The following is a 20751-nucleotide window of genomic DNA, read 5'->3' as shown; positions in this document are numbered from 1 at the left end:
CTCGAGAAAACTCGAGACGTTGGCCTCGAGAATTCCCGAAACTCGAGAAAAAAAATAGGTCGAGAAATCAGAAACCCTAAGCGTCAAATAATTAGTGACACCCAAAGTGGCCAAAAGTTGTCAAAACAACCTTATTCCAATTGTAACAAAGACGTGTTGCGGACTTTTTGGCTGCTTTGGGTGTCATGAACTATTTGACGCTGACTGTACGTATTTTGAATAAAAGCACAGATTCCTGTATAAAATGAAGTCCCAAAATGGATGAATTTAACTCGAGTTTTGACGTTAAATTTCGCGATTCAAGCTTTAGATTCGTTGACCTTAATGTTTTATGGTTAATGTTTCAAACTGAAAATCTATTTTTCTTTTGAAAGTCTTTGGTTACTTCTGCTAGGGGGCCGTTTAAGTATTACGTAAGCACCAAGGAGGGGTGGGGGGGTCTCTGTTTTGCTTATTTTGGATGACATGGGGGGTAGGGGGTCTAGGTGATGATTACGTCATCGTTAGTTATTTTCGTTTTTTCGGGGATTCCCGCAAATAATACATATTTTATAATATGCGTAGGCACTCGCTTTGAGAACTGATTAGGGGAATTACCGTGCGCTATTCACTTGTCTAATAATTAAATCTCGTGCCGACACTGCCCATTGAAATTTGAGAGTCGTAGTCCGCAACTCCGCATATTATTATACGCGAGGCCGGCCGCCCGCGCGCGTTTTGTTTGGATACTAAACGTATTGTAAGCATTGAAAGTTATCATTTGTGTATATGTTGATGCATAATTGATGCAATTATGTTTGTTATGTTCTTTATTTCTGATTATATTACTCTATGTGTATCAGTTAAACCTAATATTTTCATGAATTTTCCTATTATAAAAATGACAATATAAAAAACATTTATGACTAAAAATGTTTACGTAAGCATAGGGGGAGGGGGTAAGTGTTTTGCTTACTTTTGATGACAAGGGGGGCGGGGGGGTAAAAAATGGTAAGAAATCTGCTTACGTAATACTTGAACGGCCCCTAGCGATTTAAACGTCATACTACTAACATTGAAAAGGACTCAGATTTTTAAAATAACGATTTGAAAAATACTTAAATTTTCAAATAGAAACTCGAAAGACTCAAATTTTCTAATAACGATTTGATAAAGACTCAAATTTTCAAATAAAGATCTGAAAGGCTCAAATTGTAAAATAACGATTCGAAAAAGACTCAAATCATCAAATAACGATTGGAAAAAGACTCAAAATTTAAATTAAGGCTTTTAAAATGTCTGAATAAACATGCTGCCCCAATTTAGACATCTGTCCATCGCCACTTAACCTATATACGGATTTAGAAGCCTGCATACAATGAATGACTAATCTTAGCGCGCGACTTTGCTTCAATCCGATTTGTAATGTGATTCCTACACGCTGTTTTTTAAAGACTTATATTTTGAATGAAAAATAAAAAAAATAATTAAATTTTGTAACGTCCTCAATAGTGTATCATCCCTCAGTACGTGTATTTGAAACGGTACAATTAGATTTTTAATAGCTTCAAAATCAAGACCTTATCAGTCAATTGAGTTCGCAACCTGATGACATTTGCCATACAAAATTTGGGAGTCGCGTTTTGACAGCTTTGACAGTATGTCAATTGACTACGGTGTCCACTAATAAAGTATCTAAGGAAGGTGGTAAGACAAGCTATATTTGGGACTGCACCCTGGTAGCGCCTAAGTACTGTGTAAATTTTATTTGATTTGATTTGAAAAAGGCTCAAGCTATATTGACAGTGACAGTAGTGACAGTGACATTACTGAATAAATTATTTGATTAGATTTTAAAAAGGCTCAAGCTATATTCAGGACGTGTATAAACGCCCTGGAACGAGCCTAAGAACTGAATGATTTGAAAAAGACTTGAACAGCGTGCAGGAATCAAGGTATACCCACACTTGCCTTTTCATTCATGTGGGTACCTTTTTTCTTAGTTACCTAATGCAGGGGGGACATGTAGGTGATATCGTCCCACGGGTGGCGGTAGAGTGGCTGTTTCATCCTCTTCTGGTCGAGGTAGTGACCCACCAGGCCAATGGTACGGCCCAGCACGAATAATGCGTTGATCGAGCCCATTTGGATGTAGTTGTTGCCTTCCTCCCTGGGGAAAGAAAGAAGGAATTTAGTTTGAAAGAAAGAAAGAAAAAACATTTATTTGATACCAAAAAATAAAACAATAAATACAATCAACTTAAAAAGTTAAATTTATTGATACCACACACACAGAAAAGAAACTGGAGACCGGTGAGGGTGACAGTGAGTGAGTGTGTCAGTGTCAATGAGTGAGACAGTGACATCGAGTGGCTGTCAGTGACAGCGAGTGACAGTATCAGCGAGATTGAGTGACATCGAGTGACAGTGTCAGCGAGTGAGTGTCAGCAAGTGACAGTATAAGCGAGTTTGACAATGACATCGAATGTCAGCGTCAGCGAGTTTGACAGTGACATTGACAGCTATAACCACTAAATGGCAGCTTTAACCATTCGGCTTCTCGCAGGTCGCCACGGCCTCCATGACAGTTGTGACAGTGACAGTCACAGTAGTGACTACTTACTGCGTAAACAGCTGCGCGTGACGTAGCAGGTCGACCATAGCAGCGGCGACTATTCCGTCCAAGTTCAGGATCAGATTTGGCTTCTTGCGAGTGGTGATCGCTTCCACATCCAGCGCGTAGCGGGTGACAGTGACAGTAGTGAGTGTCAGTGACAGTAGTAAGTGTCAGTGACAGTAGTGATGGTGTCAGTGTAAGTAGTGACAGTAGGGATAGTGACAGTAACAGTGGTGACAGAGACAGTAGTATGGTGACAGTGGCATAGCGGATGACAGTGACCGTAGTGACAGCGACAGTAGTTATAGTAACAGTGACAGTAGTGATAGTGACAGTAGGGATAGTGACAGTAGTGACTACTTACTGTGTAAACAGCTGCGCGTGACGTAGCAGATCGACCATGGCAGCGGCGACTATTCCGTCCACATTCAGGATAAGATTCGGCTTCTTGCGAGTGGTGATCGCTTCCACATCCAGCGCGTAGCGGGTGACAGTGACAGTAGTGACAGTGACGGTAGTGACAGTGACAGTAGTGACAGTGACGGTAATGACAGCGACAGTAGTGACAGTGACAGTAGTGCCAGTGCCAGTAGTGACTGACACTAGTGATAGTGACAGCGACAGTAGTGACAAGTACTCACTGCGTAAACAGCTGCGCGTGACGTAGCAAATCGACCATGGCAGCGGCGACTATTCCGTCCACGTTCAGGATAAGATTCGGCTTCTTGCGAGTGGTGATCGCTTCCACATCCAACGCATAGCGGGTGACAGGCCATGACGGCCAGCGGGATGTGACGTACGCTTTGAGCTCGCGCACACGAGAGTCTGGGTTGTTTATTGATTTCACTCTGGAAAAGATTAGAAAAATAGTTTTAATAAAATAATTAACTTTTAAAAAAAATAAAACCGACTTCAAATGCGTGAACACAAAAAAAAACTAAAAATTAAAAATATTGCGTATAAAAAAGTTCATCCCCAATTTTCCACCCTTGGGGGTGAAATATTTTCTTCAAATTCGCATGAAACCACCCTTTTGATAATACCTATTCAACAAAAAAATAATATTTCAAATTGATTTATAATCGGCGGAGATATTGCGTATAAAAAAGTTCATCCCCAATTTTCCACCCTTGGGGGTTGTTTTTTCTATTATTAAATTTAAATGGGACCACCCTTGAGGTATTATAACTTTGACCGTAACTATGACGTTAACCGGTGTTTTTTGTATGGAGTTTGACAGATTTTAGACGTTTGTCAAAGTTAAACTAAGATGGTGCAACCCACCCTAAATCTGTTTTGACAAATCCGTATCGCGATGTCGTTTTGACAGTTAGTTTGACGGCAAAGCATAGACGTAAACAGAGAGCAGAAAGAAGGAAGAAACAAATTAAAATAAAAAAAGCTAAAAAAAGTAAAAACAATCGCAAAGTCATAGACATTTTTTAACTTTTATTCGATTTTGAATGAACTTTTATATCGCCGCGTCGTTGGTAGTTCAATGTGCATTTTGGCTGCCATTTTCCGATCGAATCGAATTACTGGTGACGCGGCGACTGACATTAGTGAAAACTTCCTATTGGTTTGGGATGGCATTTTGACTAGACCCACTGGAGACCGGTGAGTGTCAGTGACAGTGAGTGTGTCAGTGTCAATGAGTGAGACAGTGATATCGAGTGGCTGTCAGTGACAGCGAGTGACAATGTCAGCGAGTTTGACCGGGACATCGAGTGTCAGTGTCAACGAGTTTGACAGTGACATCGAGTGATATTGACAGCTAGTCACAGCGAGTGCAGTGACATCGAGTGGCTGTCAGTGACAGCGAGTGACAGTGTCAGCGAGTTTGACAGTGACATCGAGTGACAGTGTCAGCAAGTTTTTTTTACAGTGACTACGAGTGACATTAACAGCTAGTAAAGATGATCCACGCTGAACTGTCCCGCCAAACTCAATGACAGGGGCGCGCTACCATCGTTCAACTATATGGTTTCCAACATGGCAAAAATCGGAACTAGCGATCCGGTATTGACGGTGGCGCCCCACTGTCAATGTCATGCATAGGACAGTTCAGTATTTTGGAACTATATCAGCGAGATTGAGTGACAGTATCAGCGAATTTGACAGTGACAGTGTCAGGGAGTGAAAGTGTCAGCAAGTGACAGTATAAGCGAGTTTGACAATGACATCGAATGTCAGCGTCAGCGAGTTTGACAGTGACATTGACAGCTATAACCACTAAATGGCAGCTTTAACCATTCGGCTTCTCGCAGGTCGCCACGGCCTCCATGACAGTTGTGACAGTGACAGTCACAGTAGTGACTACTTACTGCGTAAACAGCTGCGCGTGACGTAGCAGGTCGATCATAGCAGCGGCGACTATTCCGTCCAAGTTCAGGATCAGATTTGGCTTCTTGCGAGTGGTGATCGCTTCCACATCCAGCGCGTAGCGGGTGACAGTGACAGTAGTGACAGTGACGGTAGTGACAGCGACAGTAGTGACAGTGACAGTAGTGCCAGTGCCAGTAGTGACTGACACTAGTGATAGTGACAGCGACAGTAGTGACAAGTACTCACTGCGTGAACAGCTGCGCGTGACGAAGCTAATCGACCATGGCGGCGGCGACTATTCCGTCCACATTCAGGATCAGATTCGGCTTCTTGCGGGTGGTGATCGCTTCAACATCCAGCGCAGAGTGAGTGACAGCGACAGTAGTGACAGTAGCGACAGTGCCGGTAGTGACAGTGACAGTAGTGCCAGTGCCAGTAGTGACTGACACTAGTGATAGTGACAGCGACAGTAGTGACAATACTCACTGCGTGNTGAGAGGGCACCCGAACATCACTAGGGGGCTACCTCGAATTCGTGTTATGAATATGAATACTTCTAAATCAGCTAGGCCTAGTATTCATCTGACAATAATAAAAAAAATCAGGCATGTACTTTAAATATTCGCGCCACAAGGACCAAAAGTACCTAAGCACAGAAATTTAAAACAATCACAATTCAAAACCTATCGAAAATCGCGGAACATACATGGGGGTGATTTGGGTAGCCCTAGTGATGCTCTATCTCTGGGCTTCGGCTTTTTTTTTGGGACACCCTGTATAAAAACGATAGCCCTCATTGTGGCACCATCTGGTGAGGCAACGATACGATATATTTATTATATTAGCGGAATAAAACACAAAAATACAGTAAATAAAAAAATATATTCAAATTAGTTGACAATTTTCAATTATTTACATATACCAACCATTTCACAAATATACCAATAAATTAGATAACTTACAACTTAGGGGCCTTTTTAGCCTATAAACATTTAAAAGCAATCCATCGAGACACAGATTGTATCATACATACATAAATAAAGAGAATTTGTTCGTAAAATTGTTAGAAGTTACAGAAAATTTCTTATGTCCACAAACACTGTATTTTTAATAAAACAAAAATGCAATGATAACGGTAGGAATGTTTTAAATCGAGCACTTTTGTAGAAAGGTCTTAAATAGGTCAACACTTGTACAGTTAGCGTCAAATAATTCGTGACACCCAAAGTGGCCAAAAAGTTGACACAACCTTATTCCAATTGTAACAAAGACGTTGCGAACTTTTTGGATACTTTGGGTGTCGCGAACTATTTGACTCTGTAAAAAAGTGCACATGCGTTATACGCCTTTACACTTTGCCAAATTATTAATTGTTAAATTGTCGACTAATTTTCGAAAAGTCAACGAAAGATCTTGTTTAAACACTAAATTAACAGATTTTGTGACCTAAATTTATACTGTGTGTAATGTATACAAGTATTAGAGGTGTATATTATACGTACTTTATAACAACATTACTTATACATATACACACAATTCTCTGTATAAACATAATATAATTTAACAACAACTGTAGTGCATATCTATGGTGCAAGCTATTTGTTCTTTATTTGTTACTTTTTTATATATTTTATTACAAAAACATTTACTACAAAGCTGGTATTATACAACTTTAGTTATTAAAAATACATATTAAATAGCATCCATCGAAAAATATAGTATGTTTGAATACAGTGCTTTTAAATCTTAAAACCTACGCTATGTGCTCAAGAATCTTCGTTGCTCTAAGTTTTCGTCTCGCTCACACATGCCACTTTAGAAAAGGATGGTAACAGAGAAACAATGTATATATTTATTATACTTAAATAACAGATCTATATTGTACTTACGAGTAAAGTGGACGTGCTCTATGCATTTAGATTTTAATTACAACTGATTACAACGGCTTCATTAATAATTACATTTATAAATATACCAATAACGTGAACATCTGAGAATGGAATATGGAAATGTAATTAGTTTTACAAGATGTAATTAAATTACAAAAAAAAAGTAATTAGGTGACCGACTGAGAAGTGGTGTTAAAAATTGTAATTATCTGATTACATTTCCATAAAAAGGATTTAAAACAGGATGTATGCGATGACAACAAGTGAAACATTTCGTCAAAATGTAAAAAAAAGTGGAATGCCCATTTCAGGTGCAGGCCTTGCTATAGAGGCAGGTGTTATGTAATGAAACCGTTTACCTAGCAAGTTTGACTCGCTAGATGGCGGTAAAATCGATCGGCAGTGTACTTTAAAAACAAGATTAATAAAACTTTAACCAATTTTAAAGTATCTACATTAAAAATAATAATTTATCGTCGGAATACATTTAAAAAAACTCGTTGTGATTTTGTTAAATTATAATATTACATAACACCACCCGGTATATCGTTTAAATAAAATAATATTATACATATAACATCTTTACAAAACCCGCTAGTGATCTAACTAATATTAAATTTAATAGAGGTCATGTCTAACATTTGAGGCAGCATTTTATTAATAAGACAAACAATTTAAATTAGAAAGGATAATGTTCAGTTTTTTGAAAATTTTACTTAGATGCTTTCACAACACAGGTGTCCAAATCGTAGGGTTGTTACCAAAGACTATAAAATTAGTTTAAAGATCACCTTAAAGATGAACTAGAATAGTATAAGGACTAGGGATAAAATGTAAAGGACACGTAAAAGAAAAGATTAACGGTCAAACTTTTTGAGAAAAAATATTTCGTGAACCTTATTTTTTAATGAATAGAATACAACAAGAAGTTAACCAGATTACAGCAGCGTGAGAAGAAATTTAGTATGTAATAACGAAAAAAGTTTAGTTTTATTTTTTATGACATTGTAATAAGTTTTTTTTAAACCATTTGACACATTCTGTACACTTTTATATTTTATTTTAAAAAACTGCAGTTTATTTATGTGAACACGATGGTAATACAGTGTAGTACAGTCAGCGTAAAATTGTTCGTGACACCCAAAGTGTCCAAAAAGTTGACAACACAATCTTATTCCAATGAGGGTTTTCGAGAATGAAAAATCCGCCAGATGGCAATACGTAGACGCGGTTTTAGAATTGGTTATTTTTGACATGACATTGACAGATATGTCAAAATCCACCAATCACGCAGCAGTCAGACCCCACATCCACGTCCCGCCATCTAGCGGATCTTTCATTCGCGAAACCTTGTAACAAAGTCGTGTTGCGAATTTTTTGGCTACTTTGGGTGTCACGAACTTTTTGACGCTGACTGTATCGAAAAGTTACTATTATACACTCGACCGCACATCAATCTTTCGCAAAATGACAAATTCCCCCAATGAATTTGAAACTTTATTGCCCGTAGTTTAAGTTTGAAATTTCAAAGACGAAATTTGACATTTTGTGGAAGATAATGTGTTGTTGACTGTACGTTATTGGTTAAATGACATAAGTGACGTCACAGAAAAAAGCCTCCACCTAATATTAAACCTTAACTAACCCCATTTTATAATAATTACGATTAAAATATATCTTAATCTTCTGCAATACAGTATGAAGAATTACTTTATTATTCAAGCAATGAGAATAACTTTAAAAACTTTAAATTATTTGTAATCAGACAATGACACTACTGCCATTTACGAATGACAGCAGTGAAAAAGCTGTCAAAATTTTGTCAAAGTAGGTAGTTGTTAATTTTTAATGCCAATCTCACTTATGTATTGTACCGCAGAAGTGCCCATAGTAGAATAACTAAAAAAAATAAAACCTTAAAAGTGTCCTTAACGCCCTTGGACAAAACTAGAACGCGGTTTTTAAACGTCAATTAAATTTCTCCTGTCAAATCATACGTTCAATTTGACAATCGAGCGCATTATTTGACGTTTGACAGCAATTTGACGTTTAGAAACCGCGGGAAAGTAAACCTACAGATTATAATTACCCTTAAGTTCTATGACATCACATGTATGTAGTTTAACTAAAGAGACTCAATATTTTGTTACGACTCACATGCATTCATCTTCCTTTCGCAGCTTCAACTTAAAAATAAAAGAACTTAGAATTGTGACGTCACGTTATGTCAACAGTTTTTATGGGATATTAACAAAAACGATAATTATATAAACGCAGTGTGAAATATTTCAAATTATTAAAACAATCTCGCACTACTAAGCAAGGCTTCTGATAAGTGTGAGATTGTGATTTTTTATTATCTTTCACATCAGTTATCTTTAGGGAATTAATATTAACATTTTTTCTTGGTTGGTATGAAGCAAGCACTTGCCTTCATTTCGCAATTTATAGATATTGATTTTATTTTTTAAAGTAATTTAGCGAATATAGTGTACAGAATGTTACAAGTGTCAAAAACACATTTATTATACATAGTTTACGCGGGCCTTTCGCGGTCTCATACAATTTACCTTTAACTAAATTAGAAACCATTGTATTCTATTCATCAAATAAAATTCTAAATAGGTGACCTTTATAATGTTTTATGGTTAATATTTCAAACTGAAAATCTATTTTTCATGTGTCCAGTCTTTGGTTACATCCTAGCGATTTAAACGTCATACTACTAGCATTGAAAAGGACTCAGATTTTAAAATAACGATTTGAAAAAGGCTGAAATTTTCGAAAAACTATTTTAAAAAGACTAAAATTTTCAAACAACGATTTGAAAGACTCAAATTTTTAAACAACGGTTTTAAAAGACTCAAATCTTCAAACACCTATTTGAAAAAGACTCAAATTTAAAAGTTACGTTTTTAAAAATGTCTGAATAAACATGCTGCCCCAATTTAGACATCTGTCCATCGCCACTTAACCTATGTACGGATTTAGAAGCCTGCATACAATGACTAATCTTTAGCGCGCGGCTTTGCTTCAATCCGATTGAAATGTGATTCCTACACGCTGTTTTTAGAGACATATTTTGAATTTAAAACAAAAAAAAAAATTAAATGTAACGTCCTCAATAGTGTATCCTCCCTTAGTATGCGTATTTGCAACGGTACAATTAGATTTTTAATAGCATCAAAATCAAGACCTTATCCGTCAATAGAGTTCGCAACCTGATGACATTTGCCATACAAAATTTGGGAGTCGCGTTTTGACAGCTTTGACAGTATGTCAATTGACTACGGTGTCCACTATTAAAGTAGCTAAGTAATAAACATGGTTTTAAAGGCGCCCGAGTTTCTTCCGCCACTTCTTCTAAGCACCAGCCCATATTATGTTGTCCCGAAGTGGTGGTAAGACAAGCTATATTTGGGACAGCACCTTGGTAGGGCTAAGTACTGTGTAATTTTTATTTGATTTGATTTGAAAAAGGCTCAAGCTATATTGACAGTGACATTAGTGACAGTGACATTACTGAATAAATTATTTGATTAGATTTTAAAAAGGCTCAAGCTATATTCAGGACGTGTATAAACGCCCTGGAAGGAGCCTAAGAACTGAATGATTTGAAAAAGACTTGAACAGCGTGCAGGAACCAAGGTATACCCACACTTGCGTATTCATTCATGTGGGTACCTTTTTTCTTAGTTACCTAATGCAGGGGGGACATGTAGGTGATATCGTCCCACGGGTGGCGGTAGAGTGGCTGTTTCATCCTCTTCTGGTCGAGGTAGTGACCCACCAGGCCAATGGTACGGCCCAGCACGAATAATGCGTTGATCGAGCCCATTTGGATGTAGTTGTTGCCTTCCTCCCTGGGGAAAGAAAGAAGGAATTTAGTTTGAAAGAAAGAAAGAAAAAACATTTATTTGATACCAAAAAATAAAACAATAAATACAATCAACTTAAAAAGTTAAATTTATTGATACCACACACACAGAAAAGAAACTGGAGACCGGTGAGGGTGACAGTGAGTGAGTGTGTCAGTGTCAATGAGTGAGACAGTGACATCGAGTGGCTGTCAGTGACAGCGAGTGACAGTATCAGCGAGATTGAGTGACATCGAGTGACAGTGTCAGCGAGTGAGTGTCAGCAAGTGACAGTATAAGCGAGTTTGACAATGACATCGAATGTCAGCGTCAGCGAGTTTGACAGTGACATTGACAGCTATAACCACTAAATGGCAGCTTTAACCATTCGGCTTCTCGCAGGTCGCCACGGCCTCCATGACAGTTGTGACAGTGACAGTCACAGTAGTGACTACTTACTGCGTAAACAGCTGCGCGTGACGTAGCAGGTCGACCATAGCAGCGGCGACTATTCCGTCCAAGTTCAGGATCAGATTTGGCTTCTTGCGAGTGGTGATCGCTTCCACATCCAGCGCGTAGCGGGTGACAGTGACAGTAGTGAGTGTCAGTGACAGTAGTAAGTGTCAGTGACAGTAGTGATGGTGTCAGTGTAAGTAGTGACAGTAGGGATAGTGACAGTAACAGTGGTGACAGAGACAGTAGTATGGTGACAGTGGCATAGCGGATGACAGTGACCGTAGTGACAGCGACAGTAGTTATAGTAACAGTGACAGTAGTGATAGTGACAGTAGGGATAGTGACAGTAGTGACTACTTACTGTGTAAACAGCTGCGCGTGACGTAGCAGATCGACCATGGCAGCGGCGACTATTCCGTCCACATTCAGGATCAGATTCGGCTTCTTGCGAGTGGTGATCGCTTCAACATCCAGCGCGTAGCGGGTGACAGAGACATTAGTGTAGTGACAGTGACATCAGTGTAGTGACAGTGGTGATAGTGACAGTAGTGCCAGTGCCAGTAGTGACTGACACTAGTGATAGTGACAGTGACAGTAGTGACAGTGACGATAGTGACAGTGACGGTAATGACAGCGACAGTAGTGACAGTGACAGTAGTGCCAGTGCCAGTAGTGACTGACACTAGTGATAGTGACAGCGACAGTAGTGACAAGTACTCACTGCGTGAACAGCTGCGCGTGACGTAGCAGATCGACCATGGCGGCGGCGACTATTCCGTCCACGTTCAGAATTAGATTCGGCTTCTTGAGGTAGTAATCGCTTCCACATTCAGCGCGTAGCGGGTGACAGTGACAGTAGTGAGTGTCAGTGACAGTAGTAAGTGTCAGTGACAGTAGTGATGGTGTCAGTGTAAGTAGTGACAGTAGGGATAGTGACAGTAACAGTGGTGACAGAGACAGTAGTATGGTGACAGTGGCATAGCGGATGACAGTGACCGTAGTGACAGCGACAGTAGTTATAGTAACAGTGACAGTAGTGATAGTGACAGTAGGGATAGTGACAGTAGTGACTACTTACTGTGTAAACAGCTGCGCGTGACGTAGCAGATCGACCATGGCAGCGGCGACTATTCCGTCCACATTCAGGATCAGATTCGGCTTCTTGCGAGTGGTGATCGCTTCAACATCCAGCGCGTAGCGGGTGACAGAGACATTAGTGTAGTGACAGTGACATCAGTGTAGTGACAGTGGTGATAGTGACAGTAGTGCCAGTGCCAGTAGTGACTGACACTAGTGATAGTGACAGTGACAGTAGTGACAGTGACGATAGTGACAGTGACGGTAATGACAGCGACAGTAGTGACAGTGACAGTAGTGCCAGTGCCAGTAGTGACTGACACTAGTGATAGTGACAGCGACAGTAGTGACAAGTACTCACTGCGTGAACAGCTGCGCGTGACGTAGCAGATCGACCATGGCGGCGGCGACTATTCCGTCCACGTTCAGAATTAGATTCGGCTTCTTGAGGGTAGTAATCGCTTCCACATTCAGCGCGTAGCGGGTGACAGTGACAGTAGTGAGTGTCAGTGACAGTAGTAAGTGTCAGTGACAGTAGTGATGGTGTCAGTGTAAGTAGTGACAGTAGGGATAGTGACAGTAACAGTGGTGACAGAGACAGTAGTATGGTGACAGTGGCATAGCGGATGACAGTGACCGTAGTGACAGCGACAGTAGTTATAGTAACAGTGACAGTAGTGATAGTGACAGTAGGGATAGTGACAGTAGTGACTACTTACTGTGTAAACAGCTGTGCGTGACGTAGCAGATCGACCATGGCAGCGGCGACTATTCCGTCCACGTTCAGGATAAGATTCGGCTTCTTGCGAGTGGTGATCGCTTCCACATCCAACGCATAGCGGGTGACAGGCCATGACGGCCAGCGGGATGTGACATACGCTTTGAGCTCGCGCACACGAGAGTCTGGGTTGTTTATTGATTTCACTCTGGAAAAGATTAGAAAAATAGTTTTAATAAAATAATTAACTTTTAAAAAAAATAAAACCGACTTCAAATGCGTGAACACAAAAAAAAACTAAAAATTAAAAATATTGCGTATAAAAAAGTTCATCCCCAATTTTCCACCCTTGGGGGTGAAATATTTTCTTCAAATTCGCATGAAACCACCCTTTTGATAATACCTATTCAACAAAAAAATAATATTTCAAATTGATTTATAATCGGCGGAGATATTGCGTATAAAAAAGTTCATCCCCAATTTTCCACCATTGGGGGTTGTTTTTTCTATTATTAAATTTAAATGGGACCACCCTTGAGGTATTACCTATACGCCGAAAAAAGATTTGTTCAAATCGGTTCATAATTGGCGGAGTTATCGCGTAACAAACATAGAAAAAAAAAAAAAACATACGGGTCGAATTGAGAACCTCCTCCTTTTTTGAAGTCGGTTGAAAAGTTGGACTTTCCTAACTTTTTTTGACTATGACGCCCTTGGAACCTTGCCTTCGCGTCGCGTCGTTCGCGTCTCTCTTCGTGCGTCGCACAATTTGGGACGCCCTGTATCCTTAATTTCATATTTGGAGGGGCTAAATCTTTGTTAAAATTGAATATAAGACATTTCACTATCCGCCTATTCAGCAGGCAGGATGAAAAGAAAATTAGCACTTCACACATTAACAGGTAGTTGGGCCTAAGACACTTAAAAGAAAAGTTTCATGAATTTTGAGATATCACCAATTTTAATTACTTTTTAAATTGGATTTTTAAAACTATTTGGTTCGATGCGTCTTAGGCGCTTCTACCTCCCAGTATGATCATGCTGGATACTTTACACATTATTACAATGACTTTATTTATATACCTGTGTCCAATGCCCATAATGAGCTCTCCTTTAGCGCGTTTCTCGTTGACGAACTCTTGCATGGATGCCTCCTGTCCAAGGCGCATCCGAAACTACACCTTATTGCAGCTACATAAGAGCTAACACTACTACCTACTGATGAACTTCGATGCCGCGGTCGTGCCACAAAACAGGCAGTAACAGAAGACAATCACACGCACACATAGACGCGTCTAAAGCACTCGCACTGGTTTAGACTGGTTTGCGATTCGCCATCACACTGGTTTAGAGTGGTTTGCGACTTGCCATCAACTGGTTTAGAGTGGTTTGCAATTCGGCCTCGTACTATTTTAGACTGGTTTGCGATTATTGAATATATAGTGTCCAACATTCGCCCCGTAGTGGTTTAGACTGGTTTGAGGTTATTGAAGAAGTATTAACCCCCCCGCAGTGGTTTAGACTGGTTTGAGATTATTGAAGAACTGGTTTAGAGTGGTTTGCGATTATTGGAGATAATCCTGTCCAATTCGCCATCGTGATAGACTGGTTTGTGACACTTACCGCGACAGTGTCGGTGAGCGTTGTCTGTGTGCGCACTTTGTATGTAGTTTGTCTTCTGCTCCTATTTAGGTCGTACGCCTCGGTGCCTAGGTAGGACGAAACTACACCTTATTGCAACGTCATAAAAGCGATTGTTCAACGCACCTATGTCCAATGCCCATAATGAGCTCTCCTTTAGCGCGTTTCTCGTTGACGAATTCCTGCGGGTGGATGCCTCGATCGTAAGCCGCACAGAAGTCTAGCGCCGCCCGGTCTAAAGCGCCTCCGAAACGGTCGCCCTGTGTACAAACATTTAGTTATTTAGTAAAAAATGTTTACAAAAAAAATGTTTTTAAAGAACTTATTCTACATACAATGTTTGGAATTTCCTTTTTTTATAAACTTGCTTGTGTTAACAAACATTAAGCGAGGTTTTTATGCCCGTTTTCACCATCAATCCCTAATTTAAGTGCAAATAACAGGAATTTTGTTGTCATAGGGGTAACTTAAAAATTAGGGATTGATGGTGAAAACGGGCATTAAAACTTGCAGAAGTTGACTTCCGCAAGCTGTTTACCACTGTGGCATGCCAACTTTTGCAAGATTTACGCCTGTGTTCACAAACATTACTATGAGGTCTCACACACGAACCAATCACAGAGCTATATTCAATGCTGTGCGTTCGATTTGATGCTTCACTTAAGCAAGCATCGTTGGTGAATACTGGTGTTAGAGACAAAGCTGTTCTACTCACAATGGTCAGTAGACCGGACACGACGGACGATATCAGGTCCTTCCCAGCGCGCGCGGTGACCATGGTGTTGTGTGCGCCGGACACGGCCGGCCCGTGGTCCGCGGTCACGATGAGCACCAGCTCAAAGAACTTGCAAGCCCATTCTGGGAGCTCGCGTTGGAACCTGGGGAAGATTAACAAAATGTTAAGGCAGGTTTAGACCAAACGCGCGAATGATTATTCTATCTCCACTCTACAGTCCAGTCGCCGAGCACGTAGAATTTCGTCCAATGACCCCAAGCTACCCATTCTTATCGCTCGCGCGTAATTATATTGCTGTCGCGGCTGTGCGACTGGCACCCGCAGTGAGTGTGCGAGCGCGACAGCAATATAATTACGCGCGAGCGATAAGAATGGGTAGCTTGGGGTCATTGGACAAAATTCTACGTGCTCCCGGACCAGACTATAGCAGTGAACTTCATAATATGGCAGATTGATTGGTACTGAATTAGTATTCTTGGAAATAAATTAGTGCCTTTGGTAATAAATTAGTACCTTTCGAAGTAAATTAGTACCGTTGGAAATAAATTAGTACTCTTAGAAATAAATATATAAATAAGTACCTATCGATGATGATACTGACCAGAGAAGACTGATGGTGCCTCCAACACCAAGTTGTCTTTCCAGCACTTGCGTGATGGGCACGCCGCAGTAGCTTAGCTCCTGGCCGCGCTCGTCGCAGATGGTGCTTATGAACGCCGCTGGCTTGCGGATGAGGCCGAGTTTCTGGAGGATAAATAGTAATTAGTACCGTTGGGAATAAATTAGTACCCTTTGGTAGTGACTTAGTACCCTTGGGATTAAANGGGGTGAATTAGTACTCTTGGAACAATAAATTAGTATTTGGTACCCTTGGAAATAAATTAGTACCCTTGGGAAAAAATAGTACCTTTGGTAATAAATTAGTACTCTTGCTAATGAATTAGTACTTATGGAAATAATTTAGTACAATTGGTACCTTTTAGAAATAAATTAGTACCCTTGGAAACAAAATTGTACTCTTAGAAAGAAATAAGTACCGTTGGAAATAAATTTAGTACCTTTCGAAGTAAATTAGTACTCTTAAGACATAAATAAGAACTGATAAGTCCAACAAAGCTAGTCTAGTTGTAAAATCATACATCTGACTATATTTTGTTGAAAAATCACTCTTATTAAGACTTAAATAAAAGGTACTTTATCAAATGTACGAACTTACCCTCGCCCAGTCGTAGTCCATTGGCACCTTAGGTGGTTCCACCTCCTCTTTCACGATGATCTTGCCCGCATCCACCAGTTTTTGGTACACCCTGGAGAAACAATAAAATTGCAAGTTACTATACTACTAAAAGACCGTTAAGAAGTTAATTCTCTGGGGATCGAATGTTAGGGAAGGCTATATTTGGGACGAGTAGTGAATAAATAAATAATTTTATAATTAGCGCCCGCCTGCGACTTTGTATGCGTGGATCCAGTTTTACCCCCTTAGGGGTGGAGTTTCGTAAAATCCGTTCTAAGTGAGCACCTACGTTCTAAACGGAACCCCCATGCAAAAAGTGACCTTTCGCTTTCATAGATATAGATTTATTTTCTTCACAATCTAGGAAGTTATTTTTTTTATGCCTAACAAATAACAAGGCAGGTATTTGACATTTTGTTTAGTTGCTGATTACTGTATTATTGTTAGTGGATTTATTTGACTGTGTCTATCAAAATTATTTGTGTCCCGTATACATAAATAAATCAAGTATGACACTATGTGAGGGAATAAGATAGCGTAAGATATGTATTTATGCTAGGGCCTAGGCCAGTGGTTCCCAAACTTATTGAGCTACTGCCCACTTTGAGAATAAATCATTTTTTTGCGCCCCCCATTTTTGTAGTCAAGAGTCGAGCTCAGTCGATGTCTAAGAGTCCTCCTAGTAGATGACGCCTCCCAAGCCTCTACACAACGTAAATTTTTTTTCTGGGTCTCTTACCGCCCCGCTTTAAGCCTGCAGCGCCCACAAGGGGGCGTTATCGCCCATTTTGGGAGAGACTGGCCTAGGCGGAGGGCTGTCTGTATTAAACAGACATATTATTAACTAGACTAGAGCTTTAAAACTTGTCTGTGTTCTGTGTGTGTGTGTTATGTGCAGTAAAGATGGTCTACACACTAATAAATCATTTAATTAAGTATTCTGCTATACTAACTTGTGAACCGCATCTCCCAGGCTGTCAAAGGAATCAGGCACGGTGACCCCGTAGGCTTTGAACCCGGCGTTCTTGGCGACTGCCTTCTCCAGGGCCGAGCCCGCGATCGAACCCGCGTGCCCAAACTGGACCTCCGATGTGAACATGTCTGGAAGGAATATGAAACTTAGTTAGTGGTCATAAGGTGGAGAATTGATGGCGTTTTGATGTGTTGTTAAAGGTTAATTTGAAACATGTCTGGAAAGAATACTAGCAGTCAAGGGCGTAGATATGTGCCCTGTCCATTGCTACTTCAGCTTGCTATGTCAGCCACCATAGTTCGTTTACGGATCTCCTCATTTCTGTTAGAGACTTCATAAAGGTAACAGGAAGGTGCTGGACGCAGGCCGCTACCAACCGGGCGATGTGGAAATCATTGGAGGAGGCCTATGTTCAGCAGTGGACGTCCTGTAGATGAGATGATATTGATATGTGATGATGATGCTTAAACGAACGAACGAGCGCCTAAATGTGTCAGTGCTTGTGGTATGGTAGCGGCACGGGAGGGTCATTTTGAGACGGTCAGTAGATCTCTTTTTGATTTGTAAGTTCTCTCATTGTCACCCCTCCCGTACCGCTCCCATACCTCAGGCATTGACTCAGTTATGCCAGAGTAAATACAAATGAGTAGGTCATCTTCATAGAAACGCACCGAGCGCGATTTGTATGTGAGCGCGCCAACACGTATGCGGCGCGCACGCACACACTGACAAAATTCGGCGCAACCACGACTGGCTCCCCGCTAATCCCCNAAACGGAATCCCCATGCAAAATTTGAGACCTAGCACTTGTAGTTTCTGAGATTTCGTGATAAGTGAGTGAGTCAGTCAGTCAATCAGTGACCTTTCGCTTTCATAGATATAGATTTATTTTCTTCACAATCTAGGAAGTTATTTTTTTTTATGCATAACATGGCAGGTATTTGACATTAATTTGTTTATTTGCTTTATCTGTGTCTATCAAAATTATTTGTTTCCCGCATACATAAATAAATCAAGTATGACACTATGTGAGGGAATAAGATAGCGTAAGATATGTATTTGAGCTAGGGTCTAGGCCAGTGGTTCCCAAACTTATTTAGTCTACTACCCACTTTGAGAATAAATTATTTTTAGCGCCCCCCATTTTTGTAGTCAAGAGTCGAGCTCAGTCGGTGTCTAAGAGTCCTCCTAGTAGATGACGCCTCCCAAGCCTCTACACAACGTAAATTTTTTTTCTGGGTCTCTTACCGCCCCGCTTTAAGCCTGCAGCGCCCACAAGGGGGCGTTATCGCCCATTTTGGGAGAGACTGGCCTAGGCGGAGGGCTGTCTGTATTAAACAGACATATTATTAACTAGACTAGAGCTTTAAAACTTGTCTGTGTTCTGTGTGTGTGTGTTATGTGCAGTAAAGATGGTCTACACACTAATAAATCATTTAATTAAGTATTCTGCTATACTAACTTGTGGACAGCGTCTCCCAGGCTGTCAAAGGAATCAGGCACGGTGACCCCGTAGGCTTTGAACCCGGCGTTCTTGGCAACTGCCTTCTCCAGGGCCGAGCCCGCGATCGAACCCGCGTGTCCGAACTGGACCTCCGATGTGAACATGTCTGGAAGGAATATGAAGCTTAGTCAGTGGTCATAAGGACGAAAATCGGTGGCGTTTTGATGAGTTGTTAAGGGTTAATTTTCCACATCTTTCGCCTTGGCATTATAAATTCAGTGAATGCTTTTGTTTTTAAAAACCTATGTCTGGAAGGACGAGAAAGAGAATCATAAAGCTTATATACCTAGCGGAATAGAGAATTTAAAGTTCAATTTTTATTTTATCGATGAATTTTATTGTTTAAAAATCACATATACCTCTAGGACATTGGTTCGCAAACTTATTTGAGACGCGCCCCCTTTCGACCATACAAAAAATTCCTCCAGTCAAGATTATTTATTGGTCGTATCGAGCAGTTTGGAATGCATTCTCTCAGCGGTCGCGGGTTTCTTACAGATGGCCCGTGCCCCCCTTTAAAGGTCTTTGCGCCCCCCATTTTGGGAACCAATGCTCTAGGAGGTAGCAAATTAGCAATGTAAAATTTTGAACATCTTGTACTACCCTTTATTGTTGATCTTCTGTAACATTGCGAAGGTGAATAATTGAATATGAATAGAGCAACAAAGGACTGAGCGAGCGAGATGTCACTAGCAGCAACACTGTGGGAAAAAGAGATGCGTGATGCGACGAAACATAACCCACATAACCTATCCTGATGTTTTTAAATCGTCAGCGAGACTTCAGATCTCTTTTAGATTTATAGGCTCTAATGTCACTCATCCTGTACCGCTCCCATACTAGGCACTGACTGTGATAACCGCTAGACTATAATTGAGTCATCATCGCTCACCTGAGCAGGTTCCTATGCACCAGGCGACCATGGGCTTCTTGATGAGTCCGTCGCGGATGGCCTTGCACACGTGGTATTCCTCGACTCCTCCCACTTCGCCCAAGAGAACCAGCATTTTGACATTCGGGTCCGCTTCGAATCTGCGAAACATTGTCAAATTAGTAGAACATTCTAAAAATCACCTTACGGTTATACGTGTTTATAAATGTGACAGCTTTAATTTCGAAATCAAATCAGATCGAAAATTTAGATATGGAGCGAAGAAATATTATGCTTATGAAAAAAATTCTGAATAAAACCGCTTTTGTAGACCAGTGGTAAGAACAACTTTAGACCCAGAGGTCCCAGGTTCGATTCCCAGTAGGGGCAGATTTTTCTGTTCCTTACTTCCTTGTTGTGGATACAAGTACTCTCTTACCTGATCAGGTAATCAATGAATTATATTCATTGCAGTGGGAACATATTTCCCACCATATTTTGAACTGTCTTACCTGAGCACGTGATCAATGAATTATGTTTGTTGCAGTGGGAATATAGTTCTCGCCATATTTTGAATATGTTGTAGTGGGAATATAGTTCCCACCATATTTTGAATATGTTGCAGTGGTAATACAGGGTGTTAGGTAAATGGGTATATGAGCCGACAATAGCCCATGTTAACATGGTCATATAAATGGTATGGTGAAGTCAGAAATTTGATATCATCATTTAATTTTTTTTAATTTTCATACAAAATAAATTTTATAACATCCGATTTGTATGAAAATTAAAATAATTAAAATGAAGATATCAATTTTCTGCCTTCACCATACCATTTATATGATCATGTTAACATGGGCTAGTGTCGGCT

The 20751-nt window shown here is 40.3% G+C and overlaps 2 protein-coding genes across 2 annotated transcripts in view; both read right to left on the bottom strand.

The window, feature by feature from the left end:
- Nucleotides 1-976: 976 nt before the first annotated feature.
- Nucleotides 977-2722, bottom strand: LOC114353855 (probable ATP-citrate synthase subunit 1). The gene is made up of 2 exons (XM_028305980.1): nt 2603-2722; nt 977-2149 (listed from the first exon to the last, which is right to left on the bottom strand). The coding sequence occupies exons 1-2, from the start codon at nt 2638-2640 to the stop codon at nt 1987-1989; spliced, it is 201 nt and encodes a 66-aa protein (XP_028161781.1). The 5' UTR covers nt 2641-2722; the 3' UTR covers nt 977-1986.
- A 7362-nt stretch (nt 2723-10084) lies between these two features.
- The window catches only part of ATPCL (ATP-citrate synthase), a 68155-nt gene continuing 57488 nt past the window's right edge, over nt 10085-20751 (bottom strand). The window contains exons 20-26 of the mRNA XM_028305981.1: nt 18968-19115; nt 16512-16602; nt 15897-16039; nt 15275-15437; nt 14686-14819; nt 12920-13126; nt 10085-10673 (exon numbers count right to left, since the gene is read on the bottom strand). Coding sequence (XP_028161782.1) covers nt 10511-10673; nt 12920-13126; nt 14686-14819; nt 15275-15437; nt 15897-16039; nt 16512-16602; nt 18968-19115 — 1049 coding nt within the window. The 3' untranslated portion in view covers nt 10085-10510. The remainder of the gene's footprint in view (nt 10674-12919; nt 13127-14685; nt 14820-15274; nt 15438-15896; nt 16040-16511; nt 16603-18967; nt 19116-20751) is intronic.

The sequence above is a fragment of the Ostrinia furnacalis genome, unplaced genomic scaffold (assembly GCF_004193835.3).
Source record: "Ostrinia furnacalis isolate ACB-3 unplaced genomic scaffold, ASM419383v2 OfSCF1848, whole genome shotgun sequence".
Taxonomy (NCBI): Eukaryota; Metazoa; Arthropoda; class Insecta; order Lepidoptera; family Crambidae; genus Ostrinia; species Ostrinia furnacalis.
This window is presented reverse-complemented; position numbering and strand designations above follow the sequence as displayed.